This window comes from Marmota monax, unplaced genomic scaffold (assembly GCF_021218885.2).
Source record: "Marmota monax isolate L192 unplaced genomic scaffold, Marmota_monax_Labrador192_F-V1.1 WCK01_AAM20220418_F8-fsc00197, whole genome shotgun sequence".
Lineage (NCBI taxonomy): Eukaryota > Metazoa > Chordata > Mammalia > Rodentia > Sciuridae > Marmota > Marmota monax.
The window spans coordinates 2,489,583-2,509,501 of record NW_026694815.1 but is presented as its reverse complement, the minus strand read 5'-3'; the positions used below and the strand labels follow the sequence as shown (position 1 = coordinate 2,509,501).

General features: G+C 37.7%; 1 protein-coding gene across 1 annotated transcript in view; it reads left to right on the top strand.

The window, feature by feature from the left end:
- The window catches only part of Mtmr7 (myotubularin related protein 7), a 92,964-nt gene that overhangs the window by 27,015 nt on the left and 46,030 nt on the right, over positions 1-19,919 (top strand). The window contains exons 4-5 of the mRNA XM_046425982.2: positions 7,738-7,895; positions 15,396-15,524. Coding sequence (XP_046281938.2) covers positions 7,738-7,895; positions 15,396-15,524 — 287 coding nt within the window. The remainder of the gene's footprint in view (positions 1-7,737; positions 7,896-15,395; positions 15,525-19,919) is intronic.

The following is a 19,919-nucleotide window of genomic DNA, read 5'->3' as shown; positions in this document are numbered from 1 at the left end:
GATGGGCCTCTTTCATTAATCTTGGTATTCACATTTTCTTGGTAGAGGTTGTGTGTTTTCCTTTTAGGATGAAATCATCTTAAAATTATGTCCTTCTGATATACTATGGTAATTGAACCACCTTGAATGAGGGCCCAAGACAGAACTGATAAATTGTTTTGCAGCATTGTTAACCAAATGCTTCTTGTATATTCCTCCTCCTCTCAGGGATTTTAAGGTTTGGTTTCCTTGGTTTTTGATGTAAAACATATTTTTCAAGGTTGGTGCACCTAACTAGACTTTTGTTAGCATCAGTGAATATTTGGGGTATGGATATGTTGATTCTTTTAAACAGAACGTCCTTAGATATGGTGGGAGGAATGTCTATTTTCGAAAAATAGTTTCTTTCATTTACAATCTTGTTCTAGCCTGTTTGTCACATTGGGGTCTTTAGTTTACTACTTACTTCTACAGAAGTGTTTTTTTTGTGTTTCTCTGTGGCTTGTGTCAGCTGTGAAATTCTTCTGCTTAAGGGAACTTTCGGGTTCCTTCAGAGAATACTGTGAAAAAACACCATTTATCTAGAAGTAAAGTGTTATATAGCAGTCCTCAATTAGGGAAATAGGATATGTGCTTATTTACTTTGCCAGATGCGTTTTGATTCAGGACAAGAAGTTTGTGAACTTTTCAAGGCATTGGCGGGGTCTTGAGATCCTTATGATATGACCATATCATTTGTAGGTAGCTAAGAGCCATATTTAATGGAAATGATGCATGCGCAAGCTGTCAAAATCTGGTAATTTTGACTTTGCTTTGTTCCCCTTTAAAGGCAGTTGGTTGAGGTCTTTTCCTCTAAGTATGTTGAAAAGAAATGCAGAGTAAGCCAGAAAAGCAGTTGAACTTTTTGGAGGGTGCACTATAATTGGAACAGAAGTTCTGGGAAGATGTACATTAGGTTGCACGCAGCAGAGAATGCGAGGAGAATTGTGTGCCAGCAACTTCTGTGTCACTGATTAATGGATGTACAGGGTAATAAATGTGCTGTGACCGGATTAATGGGATTTAGTAATAGTCCAGAGAACTGGGAAAGGGCTGAGCAGCTGGAAGAGTAGATCACAGCGGTGGAGGGGGCTGTGGCCCGGAGCCAGAAAAGTGCCAGGACTTTCACAGCGAGGATCCACAAGGAGGAAAACCATTCTGTTCCTCTGCTTTTAAAAATATGTACTTTTTCTTAAAAGGTGATGTTTTGGGAGTTAGGTATTAAAGGCAGCCAGAGACCTGACTGGTTACCTTTTCCAAAAAAGGAAGCATAGCAATTAATTGAGTTAAAGCCATCACCTGAGAGGATTTAAAAAGACTCACTAACAGTTTGAATATGGGCATTAGAAATGTCAGTTTATGTAACACACAGTGCTTTAATAAGTGTGGGAAGATAAAATAGAACTAAAGGCGGTTTCACAGATTTATATTAAAGGCAGTGCTGAAGTCAGGACATATTACTGGCTCCACCCCTGGAAGCAGTGTTTTGAGACTGGGTGGAGATGAGGAGAGGTAGAGGGGGTCAGATATGAAAAGGCCGCTCTCAACCTGGGGAAGGAGTAGTTCATAGGTTCCAAAATGCACCTTCCCCTTCCCCTTCCCCTTCTCCTTCCCCTGGGTATATCACAGTGAAAGAGATCTTTGCAAAGCTCTCAAGAGTCTTAGGATTTCTGGGATGAGGGTAAATCAAATTACTGAAAAATTGGGAGAGGTTGTTTTATTTTTATTTTTAATTTTTTTTTTTTTTTTTTTTTTTTTTTTTTTGTAAGAATAATGGTAAGCATTTGGTCAGGGGCTATGAAAGATTCTGATACAAAATAATGTGGCCAAATTCAGTAAGCTCTTTAATTCTCAGTAAAGAAACAGGTTAAAATAAAAGTTGTGACCTAAATGAGAAAATAAGTTAAACCCCATAGATCCAATTATGAATAAGGAGATAAAGTTTTCTGATTGAAAGACCCCTGTTTCTCAAGGGCTTCTGTTTTTCCCATGTTCTCTTAATTCTTGCTTCTAATTTGCCTTCTGCTGTTTGTTTTTATATCAATTATTTTTCCTTCTTTAGTGTTTGTGGGCCCTTTAACATTTAAATAATTTCTTTTGTTTATTTTCCCATTTTTACTAAATTACAGCTTTCTAGTTCATCTCAGCATCTCAACTCCCAATTCTTCTGCTTTTTTTTTTTTTTTTTCCTGTGCTATGGATTGAACCCAGGGTCTCACACATGCAAAGCACATGCTGTGCTATTGCACTGATCTACACCCCCATCCCAGTTTATTTATTATGATTTTAAAAAAAACTCATAATTAAGGTAGTCTCATTTGCTTAATTTTAACTTTTTATGTTTCTTCTTAGTCATTGATATTCAAATGGACTTTAAAGTGGAGTTTCTTATTGATGATGCTAATCTGAGTCTAGTAGTCCTTTTTTACTGTGTTAGTGTCAGTAGTCCTAATGCTTAATTCAAAATAGGCATCCTCCTTAATTTTACTTTAAATATGCAAAATCCAACAAAAGTTGTGTTAGCTTCACCTTACTCCAGATGGTCTTTCAACTATATTTATTTTAGTTGCTTGAATTCAGCAGAATATCTGGAGCAATTTGTTTATCATGAGTTACTAAAACCCCCTATTTCTTTTTTTTTAAGAGAGAGAGAGAGAGAGAGAGAGAATTTTTTAATATTTATTTATTTTTTTTAGTTTTCGGCAGACACAGCATCTTTATTTGTATGTGGTGCTGAGGATCGAACCCAGCGCCGTGCGCATGCCAGGCAAACATGCTACCATTTGAGCCGCATCCCCAGCCCAAAACCCCCCATATTTCTGTGTCCTTCTGATATAGCTTGTAACTTTGCCCTCCTTACCCATCCTTCACATTCTGCTCATGCTGAAATGGTGTTGTTTTTCTTTCAATTTTAAAGTACTTTTGATTTTAATATTAAATTACCTTTTGATTTTTTCATTTAGTCTTTAATAAGAGGCTGTTCTTCCATATTTTTCCCTAAATATTCTGTTTTCATAACCTTTTCCCAATACCTGGGAATCAAGCTAGGTGATTTCCCTTCCTTCCCTAATGTTTTGTCTTCCCCATCCCTCTCTTTCCGGTGGCAGAATGAGCATCCTTTCATTTGTATGGGAGGGAAGGAGCAGAGAGTGGGAGGTGATGGGGGCACCATTTGCTGGCTTGCTAGTTCCAAGTCTAGAGTTTTCCACCAGAAGCCTTCCTTGCATCTTCTCTAGAATGAGATTATCTGAGAGTAAGGATGTTGATGAGAGCAATGGAGATGGAACTGGATTGTAGTGACATGTTTCCATGGGTTAAAGAAGACCACCATGAACAGTGCAGAAATAACATCAGTCAAAACATGCATCTCTATGTTTGGGTGAAGGTCCTGCTTTTGACTGAAGCACTGATTAGGCTATTCTAGAAATGCAGCTGAACTGATATTCACTTTTCATTTCATGTAGCATGTTAGCAATTGTCATTTTGGTTTCTGAATCTTTATTTCCACATACTTTTTTTGAAAAAAATTTTTTTTAATTTTAAAATCCAAGCTGCCCATGAATTTTACTCCTTCAGTCCAGAGGCATGTAAAGTATTTTCTCTTTTTTAAAATTTTTATCTCTTCTTTTCAGTTTCAGATGACAGTAGAGTCTATTTTGACATATTTACACAAACATTCTTATGGGAAGAAAGAACTCCTGTGCCCTTCCAGTAATGGGGCCTCTTAGAATGCGGCCCTCAGGGCACATCCTCTTGAACCTGCTGGTCCCTAACAGCAAAAGACTCCAGACTTTGTGATGTGCAAACACAGTGAAGTATCAGACATGTTTTAAGAGTAGGTATTTTAAGAGTAGCAAATCAACTGAGGGATGGAACTTTTCTAGATAGAGTAGGCAAATATTTTTCCCTCAGTTAAAATTCTATGAAGTTTAAAGATTTTTCTAGAATGAAAAGCAGCTCTGCACAACAAAGAAACACTTAACAGTGAAGAGACAATCTATGGATCAGGAGGAAATATTTGCAAGCCATTTTTTAAAATAAGGGATTAGTATCCAAAATATGTAAGGAACTGAACTCTAAAGAAAGAAAACACATAATCTGATTAAGAAATGGTCAAGGAGCCTAAACAGACATTTTTCAAAAGAGGATAGATACATAAAGAAAAATTCTCAGCATTGCTAATCATTAGGGAGAAGCAATTAAAGCCACATTGAGAGATCTCCTCACACTTGCTAGAGTGGCTAATATAAAAAAGATGGATGATAATTCTTTCATGCTAGTAAGGATGTGGAGGAAAAAAAAACTCTCATACACTGTGGGTGGGAATGTAGATTATTACAGCCATTATGGAAAATGATATGGAGAGTCTTCAAAAAATTAAAAATAGAACTACCACATGATACAGCAGTTCTGCTTCTGAGTATTTATCCAAAAGATCTGAAATCAATATGTTGAAGAAATGTCTGCACTCTCCTTTCACCAAGATGGGAACAATAAGCCTGACTTTTTAAAAAAAGATCTATTGCACAACATGGCGAACATAGCTAGTAATTGAATATTGTATATTTCAGTATTGCGTCAAATGTTCTAATCATAAAAATGTTAAATGTTTGGACTGGGGTTGTGGCTCAGCGGTAGAGTGCTCACCTAGCATGTGTGAGGCCCTGGGTTCAATCTGCAGCACCACATAAAAATAAATAAAGATATCGTGTCCAACTAAAAAATAAGTATTAAAAAATGTTAAATATTTGAGGTTAGGATATGTTAATTAGGTTGATTTAATCATTCCACGTCATATTTAAAAATCTCAACATGGCACTGTACCTCATAACTGTATGCCACTATAATTTGTCAATATGTAATTTTTTGAAAGGTCTATAACCCAAACAAACAAACAAAAATTAGCCTTCAATTTTTGATCTTACCTCCCTGCTGCTTGCTAAAGATTTTGTTATGTATTTTTTAGGAACTGGGAGTAGAGGAACATAAAATTACAAGGTGGGATATATCCAGTGACATTTACATTTGTGTTAATATACTTTTAATTTTTCAGAGCAGATAGTCCTGTTTTCTTCTGGGCATTTTAACAAGAAGCTGCCCACTTTAACAAGACTGAGCTTTGACTTACAAAAAGGGAGTTTTTTCTGCCTTCATATAGAATTTTATTTCAGTTGGGCCTGACGTTTGGCTGATCACCCTTTTCTTTAAAAATATCCAAAAGAAAATTTTTAATTTCAGTGTCAACCCATTTTAATGTCTTTAGAGTGATCTTGATGTCTTAAGAGTATTTTTAATGTCTGTTATGAATTAATTTTGCTTTTGTTATGTACAGTTTTATTGCCTCTTTGCAGTAGAATAGAAACAGGCATCAGCCCATACACAGAGAAGTATCAGGAATCCTAGAATGTTTTTCTCTACCTTTAAACCTATTTGTAAATATTTAACCAAGAAAACTTAACTTCCACTATTACCCCATATTCATCAGCTCTTTCTTCAGAGGGAACTGTAGTGTTCTCAAGAGATTCTTTTGGCATCTTAAACAAATTGCATTTGTGGTTAACATTATGGTAGCAGAAGCCTGAGTCATGAAAATGGTACTTAGAGATGGAAAAGATGTGTCAGTGTTGAAGCAGCTGTTCCCAGAACAGGATCTCAGGGTTTTTTTTTTTTTTTTTTTTAATGCTGTCTCCCAATAAGCTGACAAGAAACCATTTTTACTGGAAGAGTCTGCTCTGTGTTTATGTGTCCATGCACCTGTATGTATTTTATTATTTGTTCAAATAGTCAGTATTTCAAGTTTTGAAATTTAGAAAGATGACATCAAGAGAGACTGAAAGAGTCTAAGGTGTCCAGTCAAGTTCTTTTTATTCATAGAAGTATGTGTATAATGACTTAAAATACGACCATGTCTTTCTTCCATGTGTATGAGTCACTTCAACAGCAACCAACATGAGTTTGAAACGGCCCGTGTGTAACTCATCCTCTTGCTGGTGGTGAGATTATTTATAGGGTCTCCAAATACATGTGTCTAGGAGCTTTAAATTGTGCTAACTTGGGCTGGGGATGTGGCTCAAGCGGTAACACGCTCGCCTGGCATGCGCGGGGCGCTGGGTTCGATCCTCAGCACCACATACAAATAAAGTAAAGATGTTGTGTCCACCGAAAACTAAAAAAAAATAAATAAAATAAAAATAAATAAAAATTCTTTCTCTCTCTCTCTTTCTCTCTCCCTTTAAAAAAAATTATGCTAACTGAAGACTATTAGCAAGTGAAGGAATAAATAGGATGTAGGAAAAATACAAAAATGGAGAAATTTATTTGAGAGAAACAGGAAGACTAGGGGCATGAAACAAGGAAAGTATGGGAAGAGCAAAGAAGGATCTGCATTGGAGGAGCGTGTGTGCCGTGGTCCGGAGCCTACAGTCTGCAACCAGACAGCCTCATTTCAGTCTTCATTTCTCACCCATTAGCCTCGTGGCCCTGTGTAAAGGAATGTTTCTCAAACTTCTTTGCCTCTCATTCTCATCTGTAAAACCACCACAGTGCTTACTAACTGGATCAACACATTTATTAGGGCAGAATCTAGAACAAACAAGGACTTCATTAATTATTATTAGTAATATTTAGGTCTGAACTGTCCAATATGGTAGCCACTGGTCACATGTGACTGGCTGATTAGTGCTTAAAATGTGACTGAATCTGAACTGAGACGTGTCATTCAATATAAAATACACATGGAATTTCAAAGATGGTAGAAAATGAAATGTATAAATATTAATATACTTTGCATCATGTGCATATTGAAATGATAATATTTAGTAATAATATCATTTAGTAATAATATTACTAAATTAATTTCGTTTTTTTAACTTCTTAACGTGTGGCTGCAAGGACAATTTTAATAACATATGTGGCTTGCATTGTATTTCTGATGGACAGTGCTGGCCTGGACACTTTCCTTTTATGGCAAGAATCGAGGAAGAAAACCAAATCCTAAATTGTATTGCAAAAAGAAAAACAATGTGGTCATTGGGCTTGGCCTCACAAGCATAAAAGGCAATATATAAAGACAGAAATACCATGAAAAATTTGAGAAAAGACTTTGGTGGTACATCCTTTGACTCCATGACCAGACCACTGTGTCTTACACATTGATATCTTATTATGAATTTTATCGATATGAGCAGTACAGTTATATTTAAGTAGTTATTATATGTTCAAGTGTTTTTAAACATAAACAGCTTTTCCAACTGTTTTGTTATTTAATTTTTAGTATTGTGAGCATCAAAATGTGGAAGTGGCCTGGCCTCCTTTCTACCTCTGAGAGGCTACTCCAAACCCCAAATTGAGATATATATCTTGAATTATTGATGTCTAAAGAACACACACATTCTTCATTATTTTTATGCTTCATATTTTATGTGGTTTGGAAAAAAATATTCACTTTTAAAGCAACTAGGCGGGTGGGTGGGGGGAAACACAGGGAGAAAAAGCCCTGTTTTCTAAAAGGAAAGAAGCTCTTGCAAAGTTGAGTCCAGATGCCCCAAGACCTTGTCAGGAGGAGGAGCTGGGTGACCCTGGTCACAGAGGGTGCTTCTGGGATTGTGCCAGGGGTAAGAGGCTGGGATGGTGAGCTCTAGCTGGGACAGAATGTTTTTGGGGAGATTTGGTTCTGGCTTTGACTCAGCTTGATTTGGCTTATTCTCCCTTTTCTTGCAGTGAAATATGAGGAGTTATACTGCTTTTCATTCAACCCCAAGCTGGATAAAGAAGAAAGAGAACAAGGTTGGATGCAGATCGATCTCAGTGAAGAATACAAGCGAATGGGCCTCCCTAATAATTATTGGCAGCTCAGTGATGTGAATAGAGACTATAAAGTGAGTGGAGGCAGTTAGCGAAATCCAAATAGTCAGTCCACATGGAATCATGACTTTCATATCCTTTGGGTGTTTTGTCTCTTTGTAGGTATAAGTGTGTGGGTTCCTAAGCCTCTCTTAGTTATTGCTAGCTTTATTTTTTTCTCTCTGCACCTAGAATCAGAAAGTTTGAACAAGGGAACCTTAGAGACCATCACTAGTAGATATTCCTCCTCTTATGTTTGAGGAATTGGAAATTCAAGGAGGTCCTGTGGAGACCTTGTGGCCAGGCAGTTGGTGGGAGGGCTGGCTGGGACCTCATTCTCCCATCACATCTTTTTATAGCACAGGGAGTGATTAGTGGGGAAGTCAGAGAGACTCTGATGGCAGTTTGGCACCAGCTCCTCAGTGTGCTCACTGGACTTTTGATTGGTACACAAGGTCACCAAGAGGTTCCCCCAGAGAGATGTGGGGAAATATGTCTACTCTTGTAGAAAGGAACAGAGAGAGGAGGGAAACAGGAGTAGCAAATGAAACTCATGTTCTTTGCAGTGGTGGATTTTCACATCAGTGTTGGCTTCATTATTCTTAAACTGTTTGAAGCAATAATATTAATGTAAGAAACTTCCAGAAAGTTTGCAAAAAACTGAGGGGGGTTAATTACCAACCCACCACCCCAATACTTTAACATTCTTCTGTGGCTTTTTTTTTTTTTTTTATTCTTGTTATTTTGTAGTGTTGGGGATTGAACCGAGGGCCTGAGGCAACCTCCCACCCCGAGTCCACTCTTCTGTCTTAAAATTTTCCTTCATTTTTTTTTCTCATCTACTTACTTTGATAACTTTTTTCTTATCTAAGTAATGCTTGTGTTTTGGGCCATTCACATTGACTCTTCTGGCAATTGCCTGTTCATATCTCTGCTCTTTTTTTTTCTGTAAGATTGTCTTTTTGGGGGGGAAGGGCTGATAGAAGTATTTTATATATTTTAGGTAATAATCTGTTATAATTTGTGTAACTATTGCAAATATTTCCACTCAGGAGCTGTTGATAGTTCCTGGGGTGTCTTGATTCTTTTTTTTTAATCAAGTTTTATATTTTAGCATATTGTTGAAAAATAAAATCCCTGGTCTATTTGCTAAGCTTTGTCCAAATTTGATACTATGTAAATTCTATAATTACATTTTTAGTTATTACGATTATCATAGCTTTATAATAAATCTTAATTTCCTTTAGGTTTGGTCCTTCCACATCCTTTTTCAGAGTATCCTGCATTTATAGTCTATTTGGGGTAGAATAGATACTCAATATACTGATTCCTCTTTGTAATTACACTTCAATTTAACAATGAAGCCTTGTTTAATCATTTTAAAGTATCTGGGTAACACTATCAGTCTAGTTTTTTCTCTTACTGAAGCCAGCCTTTGCATTGAATTTTTAGGTTGGAAATAAAAGGAAGGGAAATCCAAGTTTAAGGAAGAAAATTGGATGTCTCTTTAAAAAATAAAATAAAATAAAAAGCATGTACACATCCTTGGGCAAGGAAGAAAATGAAGTGGGGCCACATCTAGTGTAATAGCGTTTTCTTGGAAATGCACGTTCTTTTTCTTTTTGACAAGATTTCCTTTTAGAATTAGCATTACAGACATGACTCATGAGCAGTCATTAAAGTCCTACATTGTACAGACTGCAAAACATGTTACTCAACATTTCTTTTCAAAAGTAACACGCAGCAAAACAAAGATAACCATCAATAAACTGCATTGAGACAGAAGAGGTAAAAACCTAGGGAATTTTCTGAATTTATAAATATCACTGAAATAGGGGAAAAGATGATATATCCTGATTTATTACCATTTTAGAAATAGGATACAAATTGTGTTCTTCCAGAATATTTCTGTTAGTCCACTGAGAGAGTTTTGTCCTAATCCCTTCCTTGTGATTTTCGTCTCATGATGGAGAAGATGTGTACTTTTTGATTCCTTCCTTTACAAGTCATTTTATTTTTCTTCTCATAGATCCTTTGAGGTAGGTGGGGCAAATGGTGTCACATGATGGAGAAGAAAACTACTGATGATGGAATTGACACCAGACATAGAGTATGATGACTTAGGCCTCTAGAGGTAGTTCTGCCATTTTCTATTTGTGTAGTCTTGGACAGGTTAATTATTAATATTATTATGTCAGTTCTGTCCTCATTTCTCCATCATTTATGATACTTGCTTATGGTAATTTAACTCTCAGAGCCAGGATTTTGTTTTATATCCAACTTTGGAATTATCTGTCTTTAAATAAAGTAATTGGCATTTATTACTAGGTTAAATTTTCAGTTGAACTCTCTTGGTCTACAATTTTAAATATATCCCAAACCTGTGATTTTATAAAAGCCATTTACTTCAGTTTGCTACACCTATGTTTTATGTATTATTATTCTATTTTATTTGTTTATACATAAGTCATTTTGTGCTGTTCATACCCTTCTTTTCCTCATTCATCATAAATTTCTTAAAACAAGTTTTAGATCCTAAATGTTTAAGAAGAAACTTTGTATGTAGGTATATCCCAATTCTTGACAACAAACACTTATCTGAAAGTTTTTGATTGAGTAATTGGCCTTGAATACAGAGGTCTCAGACCACCTGCATCGCATCTGAGATGGAAAACAACCTGGGACAGCAATTCATTTACTGGAAGTTTATAACCTGGTCAACAAAGATCAGTTGTTCTGGGAACATGAGATGTTCAAGGCCCCCAATTCTGTTGTTTATATCTGCCCCAGTACCTAAAAACAATGCCTGGAATATAGTAAGTACTCAGCAAAAGCTTATTGAATGGGGCGAAAGAATTACCAAGAAAATTCCTCAGGGTAGGACAACACAGAGACGTGCGGGCACTCCTGGCAGGCTAATTTATTTAGTGGAAGGAAAAGAAAATTGTTTTCCTTATTTATTAAAAGTTAAAATGATTAGCTTTCTAATCTATTTTCATAATTAACTAAGGCACAATCAGAAGAAACATAAAAGATTCAGGGAAAAAATCTTCAGGAAAAAAGCTTTTTTCACATTTATGAACTTTTCCTATTCTCTCTGAATTTTCTTTCTTGATTTTCAAAACCAGACAAAATTGTGGGAGGCTTATTGAGGTTAATGGTGGCTTATATTTCCACCATATTTAAAATCTCATCTGTGCTATAATGTGGTACATGATTCATTACTAGAATTTGGACTGCAGCTCTGAGCCTGTAGTATAAGTGACAATTTACCACATTTTTTTTATTGTGGTAAAAAATACGTAACACACAGTGAGCCATATTAACCATTTTAAGTATATGGTTTGGTAATGCTCAATATATTCACATTATTGTCTAGCTTATCTCTACAATAAATCAGCTTACAAAAATGAAATTCTGTGCCCGTTAAACAGCAACTCCCCATTCCCCCTGGCAACCATCATTCTACTTCTGTTTCTATGAATTTGATTATTTTATATAACCTCACATCAGTGGAATCATACAATATTGTCTCTGGAGTGGCATAGGTCACTTAACATAATGTCCTCAAGGTTAATCTGTTATAGTATGTGACAGAATTTCCTGCCTTTTAAAAAAGCCTGAATAATATTCCATTAAAGATCACCATATGTTGTTTATGCATTCCTTAGATGATGGACATCTGGTTTGCTTTCACCTCTTGGCTGTTATGAATAATGCTGCTGTCAACATGGTTGTACAGACATCCCTTTGACACTCTGCTTTAAGTCTTTTGTTTATTTACCCACAAGTGGGATTGCTGGATCGTATGCTAATTCTATTTTTAAAAATTTGAGGAAACTTCCTCCAGTTTTCCATAGTGGTTGCACTTTTTAACAGTCCACCAACAGTGGGTTCCAGTTTTTCTCCATCCTTGCTAACACTTGTTATTTTCTGTTTTACTCTAAATGGTGACAACCCTAACAATTATGTGTATCTTCTTTGGAGAAATGTCTGTTCAAGCCCTTTGCCTATTTTTAATCAGGTCATTTGATTTTGTTGTTGAATTATTGGGGTTATTTCTATGTCCTGGGTAATAATATAGGAGATACATGATTTGCAAACATTTTCTCCAGTTCCATAGGTTGCCTTTACATTGTTTTGATTGTACTTAGACACACATTTTAAAGTTTGATGTGTTCCCATCTGTCCCATTTCCCATTGATCTTATTTCTTTTTTATTGTCTTTTTTTTTGTATCATATGTAAGAAATCAATGGCAATATAGCTTTTCCCTTATGTCGTGTGTGTGTGTGTGTGTATGTGTGTGTGTGTGTGTATGTGTAGTATTGGGGATTGAACCCAGGGGCACTCTACCTCAGAACTATATCACCAGCTACTTTTATTTTTTGAGACAGCATCTCACTAAATTGCCAAGGCTGGCTTCAAACTTACAATCCTCCTGCAATAGCCTCTCAAGAAGCTGGAATTACAGTTGTGCATCACCATATAAAGCCCCTGAATTACTTTTACAGGAACTTTATAAATTTTTATCTTACATTTAGGTCTTTAATCCATTTTGAGTTAATTTTTGAATATGGCATAAGATAAGGGTCTGCCTTCAATTTTTTGTATGTATGTATTTAGTTTTTCCAGCACCATTTGTTTAAGCTGTCTTTTTCCTAGAGTGGGCTTGACAACCTTACTGAGGGTCAACTGGAATATGTATGTGTGTGTGATGGTTTGTTTTTGAGTTCTTTTCTCATTGATTTATTTGTCTGTGTTTAGGCCAGTATCACTATTTGATTACTATAAAATATATGTGACATTGGAATATACTTTGAAATTATGAAGTATGAGTCTTCCAACTTTGTTCTTTTTAAAATTGTTTTGGCTATATGGAATCCTTTGAGAATTCATACATATTTTTGGATGAATTTTTCTACTTTTGCAAAAAACACTCTTGGGATTTTGATAGGGATTGCCTCAAATCTGTGGGTTGCTTCGGGTAGTATGGACATTCTAACTGTATTAAGTCTTCTCATCCACGAACATAGGATGCCTTTCCATTTATTTGTGTCCTCTTCAGTTTGTTCCATCAGTGTTTTTTAGTTTTCAGTGTAGGATTTTTACTTTAATTTGCACTTGCTAGCGCTGTCTACTTTGATGAAAGCAGGATGAATTTCTTTTCTTCAGCTCTATGAGAAGTTGTATTTTTTAACTGGCACTGAGTCTGAGTTTTTTCAAAGGTGTTTTAACTTGTTAGAGCTCCCCATGAGAAACTCTTCAGAAAGTTCTGTATGTACCATGGAGTTTTTCTCCTGAGACCCAGTGCTCTGGGGAAAGGAGGAAACTTTGTAACTGGTTATCATCTTCCTAGGGGGAGATCCTGCCAGCCAGTGCAAGCCTGGCTGCTATTGACTGGGCTCAGGTTCTTAAGTTCTTGGCCTTTGCACACACTAAGCTGTGAAGGTCTACATTTTTCTGTCTTGGAGAGTGAGAGGTCTGATAGTCTGAGGGCAGGGGTCTGTGTGCCCAGGTAAACAAAGAAGACTGTGCACACATAGACAATAATATGGTCCTTAAGTTGGATTGAGAGTGTCAAGGAGAGTGGGCTCCAGATGTTTATCTTCTTTCTTGGTCTCATTCCATCTGTGGTGCATCCAGGGCCATGACCTGAGCCAAGCTGGACATTTTCTGGCTTTGGGAGACCCGTCAAAGGACCTGGGAGGAACCTCAAAGTTTTTTACTCACCTCTTGATATTCAGAAGCAATATTGAATAAGTATGCTGAGAACTACTGCCTACTACTTAATCTTATTTCATTTAGTCATAAAATTTTGCAATTCCTTATTGTTGTTGTAAGGAAGAAAGTAGGTAATCCCCATCTTAGTGAAAAACCTACTTATTTTTTTTTAAACTGTTATTTTAAGAAAATGTCTGTCTGGTGTAATGACTGCATGTCTTTTGAACCTCAGACAAGCAGGAGTGGTCTATGTAGTAATGATCTAACAGCCTGACTTCAGGCGGCTTTAGACACTGGGTTGGCATGGGGACGGAAGTCCGTGTCTTGCGGCAGTCATTCTAGCTGTCCCAGTCCAAGTAGGCTTGGCCATCTGTTCTTGGTACAGGAGTTTCCTCCAGAGTGCTGGTGCCAGAGCCCACAGTAAACTCTTTGGTAATCTTTCCTAAAATATCTTTGGGGGAATCCGAAAATTATGCTTTGGGTCTGTGGACATACCCTTTGTGGCCCTTTTATCTCCTGCTCCATGTTGTCCACTGGTCTGGTAATGAAGATGGTAAAGGCAGGCAAGGGAGGGCAGCATGATGAAACAATTTGTAAGAGCTTAGGAGACTTGGATCTCACATGTAGTTGGCTTGCACTCCCTTCAGTTCCATCTTCCAGAGTGGTAAGGGTGGGTGGAGATGGACAGAGGATCTGCAGATAAAGTATTTCCTCATTACTCCACCTACTTGAGAACTCTTGATTTGCCTAGGAAGGAAATAAACAGCTGCTTGATGAAGCCCAGGAAACTGCAATTGACACATTGCAGAAAGATTGATAGACTGATGCAAAAGCAAAACATGTGTTGAGCAGCAGCTATAACTTGCTCCCATTGGCGTTCCTGTCAGCTGTGACAGTTTATAAAGTACTTTGTCACGAGTGCTATCTGATTTGATCATTTTATCAACCCCTCGAGATATTATTGCTGCAGTGTTGGGTTTAGAGATTAGAAAACTAAAGTGCTCAGTGTAGTCTGGCTTCTCCAAGGTCATAAAGTTGCTAAATCAGAACCAGATGCTGAAGCAAATTACAAAATCCTTCTAAGGTATGAGAGTTTCCACTGTGATGATTCCTGCCAGAAAAAGTAAATCATTTCTTACCACTTACAAATCAACACTTATAAAAATCAAATATAAATAAAGCTGTGTATTGTGTGGTAATGAGTGGCACATTGGGAAATCAGATTCAGAAGTCTATATGAACTGGAGGATCAGAGAGGAGTCCCCCTAAGGGAACTGGAACTTGGTTTGGCTCTGGAAGAATCGATGAGATTTGAGTAGGCAGGACAGGAGTATCCAGGGAGGGCAAAGGAATGCGAGCCTTTGTGCCAGGGACACAAACGTAATCTGATGACAGCTACTGTGCTTGTATTTTAGGAAAATTGTCCCCAGTGTCAGGCAGTCTTTCAATCAAATACTACTGGCTTAAGTTTTCTCAGCTGTTAGGAGGCAAAAATACAATTTGTCCCTTTTTGATGGACAGAATGCTCAATTTTTACTGGACTGCTTCACAAACAGGGTCCCAGGAGAACAGGGACGGTGTAGAAGGACAGGATGCTCAGGGGTATCTTGTTTATTGTCAGAATCATCACAAAGAATCAGTGACACTTTATTACTTGGAAGTGTTTTGGTTTTCTCAAAAGAGCTTCCTCTGTAACTTGGTTGAAAAACTTAACGTATGCCACCTACAAGTAAGGTGAAGTGGAATTTCTGGTGGCAGTTTACAAAAGATTACTCAATTGTCTAAAAATCCTTCTGTATTTTCTGGTGATAGGTCTGTGACTCTTACCCAACTGAACTGTATGTTCCCAAATCAGCCACGGCACACATCATCGTAGGGAGTTCCAAATTCCGGAGTAGACGGCGATTTCCTGCTCTTTCTTACTACTATAAAGATAACCACGTGAGTCTCCGAGGCATGCTTTTGTTTTACACGTTGCTTTTCTGTTTTATCATCGCCAGACCTTTTTCTAGCTGCCCTCTGTTCACAGTGTGTTTGAATTCTTAGAGGTATGTGGCTCTTCCTGGGTATGGCATAACTCAGTGCAACTATGCTAAGACCTTCATCTCATATAGAAGTGGACCTCTGTGTTTGACAATAAAGTAATGGGTTAGATTCAGACAGTACCTGAGCTTAATCTTCTATGATTCTGACCCTCCTCTAAGCAGTCCTCTTGAGAGACTGCCTGTTCCAGTGCTGGAGGACCTTTGCATGTTGATGTTAGAAGAGCCCCTGAAGTCTGCGACACATTTTTTTCCTTTTCTTTCCATCCCCCTTTTAATGACCATGTTCCTTTGAGTATCCTCACTCTGAGAAATCTTCTGGCTGTCATTGCTCATCAAAACCCACACATGGAACAGGCCATCTTCCATAAAAAGTTAGGGGATACAAATTCTATAAGTGTACTGATCTTTCTCTCTTGTGATTTTGACCTTTTAGGTTTAAGACTATGTTTCCCCCCCAGCAGTAGAACGTTGTGCTTGTAAACAAGAATAACAATTTTATAGTTAAAATACTGGAATGCACCCCCCCCAGGGGGGTGGCTATTACTAAAGGGACATTTTGATGGTAAGATGACTTGGCTAACATTGGGCAGTGGGAATTGGTGGTTAGATGAGTGGGCTAGGTTGAGCCTCATGGACTCCCTTTGGAATCAGATCTAACCATGCTCATTTTATGAACCTTTTGAGGTTCCTTTGATATAAATGCCCCTGCTGCTGGTTCCTAATTCCCTTTAGATCCACTATTGCCATACACAGTGTTGTAATCATGTCCTACACACCTGTTGGTGAATCTAGGGTGGCTTAGAGTGATGGGATGGCCAAACTCATGACGCTTCACAATGGACATAGTAGATCCACAGCAGCTTGAGATCACATGGACTCAATGCCCAGGGGAGGAGGCTACCACATGCCACAAAGATCCACATGGGGGTTGCATTGGGGTTCAAGGGACAAGCAGGGTCAGGGAGAGGCAGGCTTTGTAGCATCAACCTGATGAGGTCACCCCTGGCTCCTATAGGAATCTGTGACAGGCTTATTTGAATAATTCTGTGGTCTTCTGGGAAACTGAAACACCATACTTGGGGATGAACATCAACTGCCCCTACCCTGCTAGATAAGGAGAATTGTTTATCCATAGAAGCAGATTGTTGAGGGGAGCTTGCATTGGGGACCTCTTAGTTTCACCAGATGTCAAGGCAACCCATAAGGTTAATTTTAGGGCTTATACCACACCTGGGCTAGGTAGAGTCTCATGGACTCCCTTTGGAATCAAATGGCTTTGCAGATCACAGACAGAGATGTATAAGTGTTCACAATTTCGTGCATGTTTGTAATCAAGAGCTCTCAGAATTGGTACATTCTTTCTTCTTATTATATTATCTTTAAAAAAAGAGAGTTGTTTGCTTTAAACTGTGCACCACATGGTTTTCTAAATTCCCAGCATAAATTTCTGGGACACACAACTCTTAAAGATTTCTAGTGGACATTTCCTTAAGAAAAACAGCCTTTCTTTTTATCACTAATATTCATTGAAACCTCTTATGTGATAGGCACAATTCTAGGAGTATTATAGTGTTATATACTTTATCACACACTTTGGTTTTAATCTTATTACTATTTTATAGATGCGAGAATTGAGATTTAGAAAAGATACATAAATTACCCAAGGTCATATAGTAAGTGAGACTAAAACTAGGATTAAAAGCCAGATCTTCTTGAATGCTGCTCTTGATGCTGTATTAGGCCATCTGGCTTATTTTTCTGCTGGGGGTGCTACTTTTAGGTAAGAATTTAGGATCAGGAAACACTGTCTGGAGGAAAATCATGGTTTTACTAATTACTAACTGTGTGATCTTGAACAAGTTTCTTAACCTCTGTGTGCTTTCATCACTTCATCTATAAATAATAAAAGCTCTTACTATATATGATAATTAGAAGATTAAATAAAATACACAAAGTTCTTTTTTTTAAATTTATTTTTTAAATACACAACAATAGTGGAATGCGTTACAATCCTTATTACGCATATAGAACACAATTTTTCGTATCTCTGTATATAAAGTATGTTTGTGCCAATTTATGCCACTATACATGTACTCTTTTTTTGCATTACAATTCTTAATACACATATATACCACAATTTTTTATATCTCTGTTTGTATATAAGGTATGTTGGCACCAAATTAAAAGTGAAGTTCTTAAACATGTGCCTGCCACATATGCACTCAAAACATGTAGATTTTAATGATTAGTAGCTTTGTAAATAAGCAGCTTTCCTGATAATACCACTGGGGATGTTTTAATCTCTGTTCTCAGGACCTTGACACCTGTAGGAAGTGCTGCCAGGGCCTAGTAATACTTTCTTAACCTCTCGACTATCTAGAGTGTTTATAGGATACGAAGAAACACTCACTGTTTGGTACAAAATTGAAAACCGCATGTGAGGAATCCCTGAGTCAATGAGGAGTTCTTTTTGTAGCACATCATAGGTCCAGAAAATGACCCACAAAAACACTAGCATGAAGTCCATTTAACATGCCTGTTATAATGTATTAGCCACATTTCATAGTATAACTGTTCCGATTAACCCCTCATTTAAATCTGGTTTCTCTGCCCCAGAGGTAATTGGTAATTGTTGTTGTCACTAATTTGCTTCATTTAATGGTTGGAATCTCACTGGCTTAGTGAGTTTAGGTGTGTGCATTCACAGACCAATTCTTACTTTTAGAGAAGGTCCCTTCGCTTAACTCTTCTAATAGAATCTAATAGGTTGCCTGGTGCTAGCCGTCCTCAACTAATATTTCTTTAACCCAGATAAAATATCTTGTGAAGCCAACTCAGAATTATTCACTCTCCAGTCAGAATTCCCTCAGAGCAGGGTGGCAGACTCTGACCCCATAAAGACCACTACTGAAAGGAAGCCGGACCCCAGGCCGAGCCATCTATGGCGATTTGTTGGTCCTTTGCTCCCCAGTGTCCTTTGGTCTCTCTTTGCCTTGCTTCTGCGTCTTGCCCTGGTTTGCTGTCCTCTTCTCCCATGTTCAGACCCTCTGGTCCCTCTCCTCTCCCTACATTCAAGAACTAGACGTCTTGGAAGGGACTCAGCTGCCCCTTTGCTTTGTTTTCCATTTTCCATGCACTGCCCTCCTGAATTCTGAGTGTAGCGCCAGGTCCTAATTTCCTTAAACCACATCAGTAATGGTCCCTTTCTACTTCAGAATGGAACTGGCATCCTCAGATGTCTATATGTCTAGCCAGTCTATGATTCTTGATGTTTATGACTGGTGAGAAATGTTCCTACCTGCTCCACTGAGGGGTACCGATGCCCACATTCTTCTGGGGAAATGCAAGCCCTTGCCAAGTTGTCTTGAGTTGGGCTTTAGGAACTGGGAAGCTAGAAATTGGACCCTGAAAGGGCACCTTCTCATGGGTGGAGCCCTATTATCAAGCCAGTTGGGCAGGAAACGACGTATGGTGACTATTTCCTAAAAGGGGTTCCCCTTCTCAGTCTTGTCTGGAGGGGTTCACTTCTCACCAACCATGATTACTGCCTCCTCCTACCCAGGGGAATTGCAGACTTAAGGTAGGTTCTTTGAGTCACTCATGTATTTTATTTGGAGATTTATATATTTAATTTAAACATTAAAGCAAAGTTTAAATCTACAAAAAGATACTTTACCAAAAAACCATAGGTTTTGGGCTGAAGTTGTGGCTCAGTGGTAGAGTGCCTAACATGTGTGAGGCACTGGGTTCGATTCTAAGTACCACATATAAATAAATAAAATAAAGGTCTATTATCAACTAAAAAAATATTTTTTAAGTAAAAAAACCTTATGTTTTATAGCTGCATATTCATCTGTACTTACTTATTCACAACTCAGGGGTAGGTTTGTGTTCTTCCACATGTCATTTAACATTGCAGTATACTGCCGTCCCTGAATGGGGAATGGTTTAAGGATCCCCCTCAGAGACCAGAGTCTGATGATACAAAAATAGCATGTTTTTGTGTATGACCTGAGTGCATCCTCCTGTGCAATATATTCTTTAGATCATTTAAAATACCCAGTGCAATGTGAATACTTTGTAAGTAGTTATTATGCTATATTGTTATAATGACCAAAGAAAGTCTGAACTTATTTAGTACAGGCACAATTTTTTCCTGAATATTTTGATCCACTAATGTGGGATCTATGAATATGGAAGGCTGATGTACCGTGTTAGGATTGCAGGGTAAGGACAGTGCAGTGAAGAATGCAGATTGATGCCAAAGTAGCCCCTTGATTCTAAGCACACT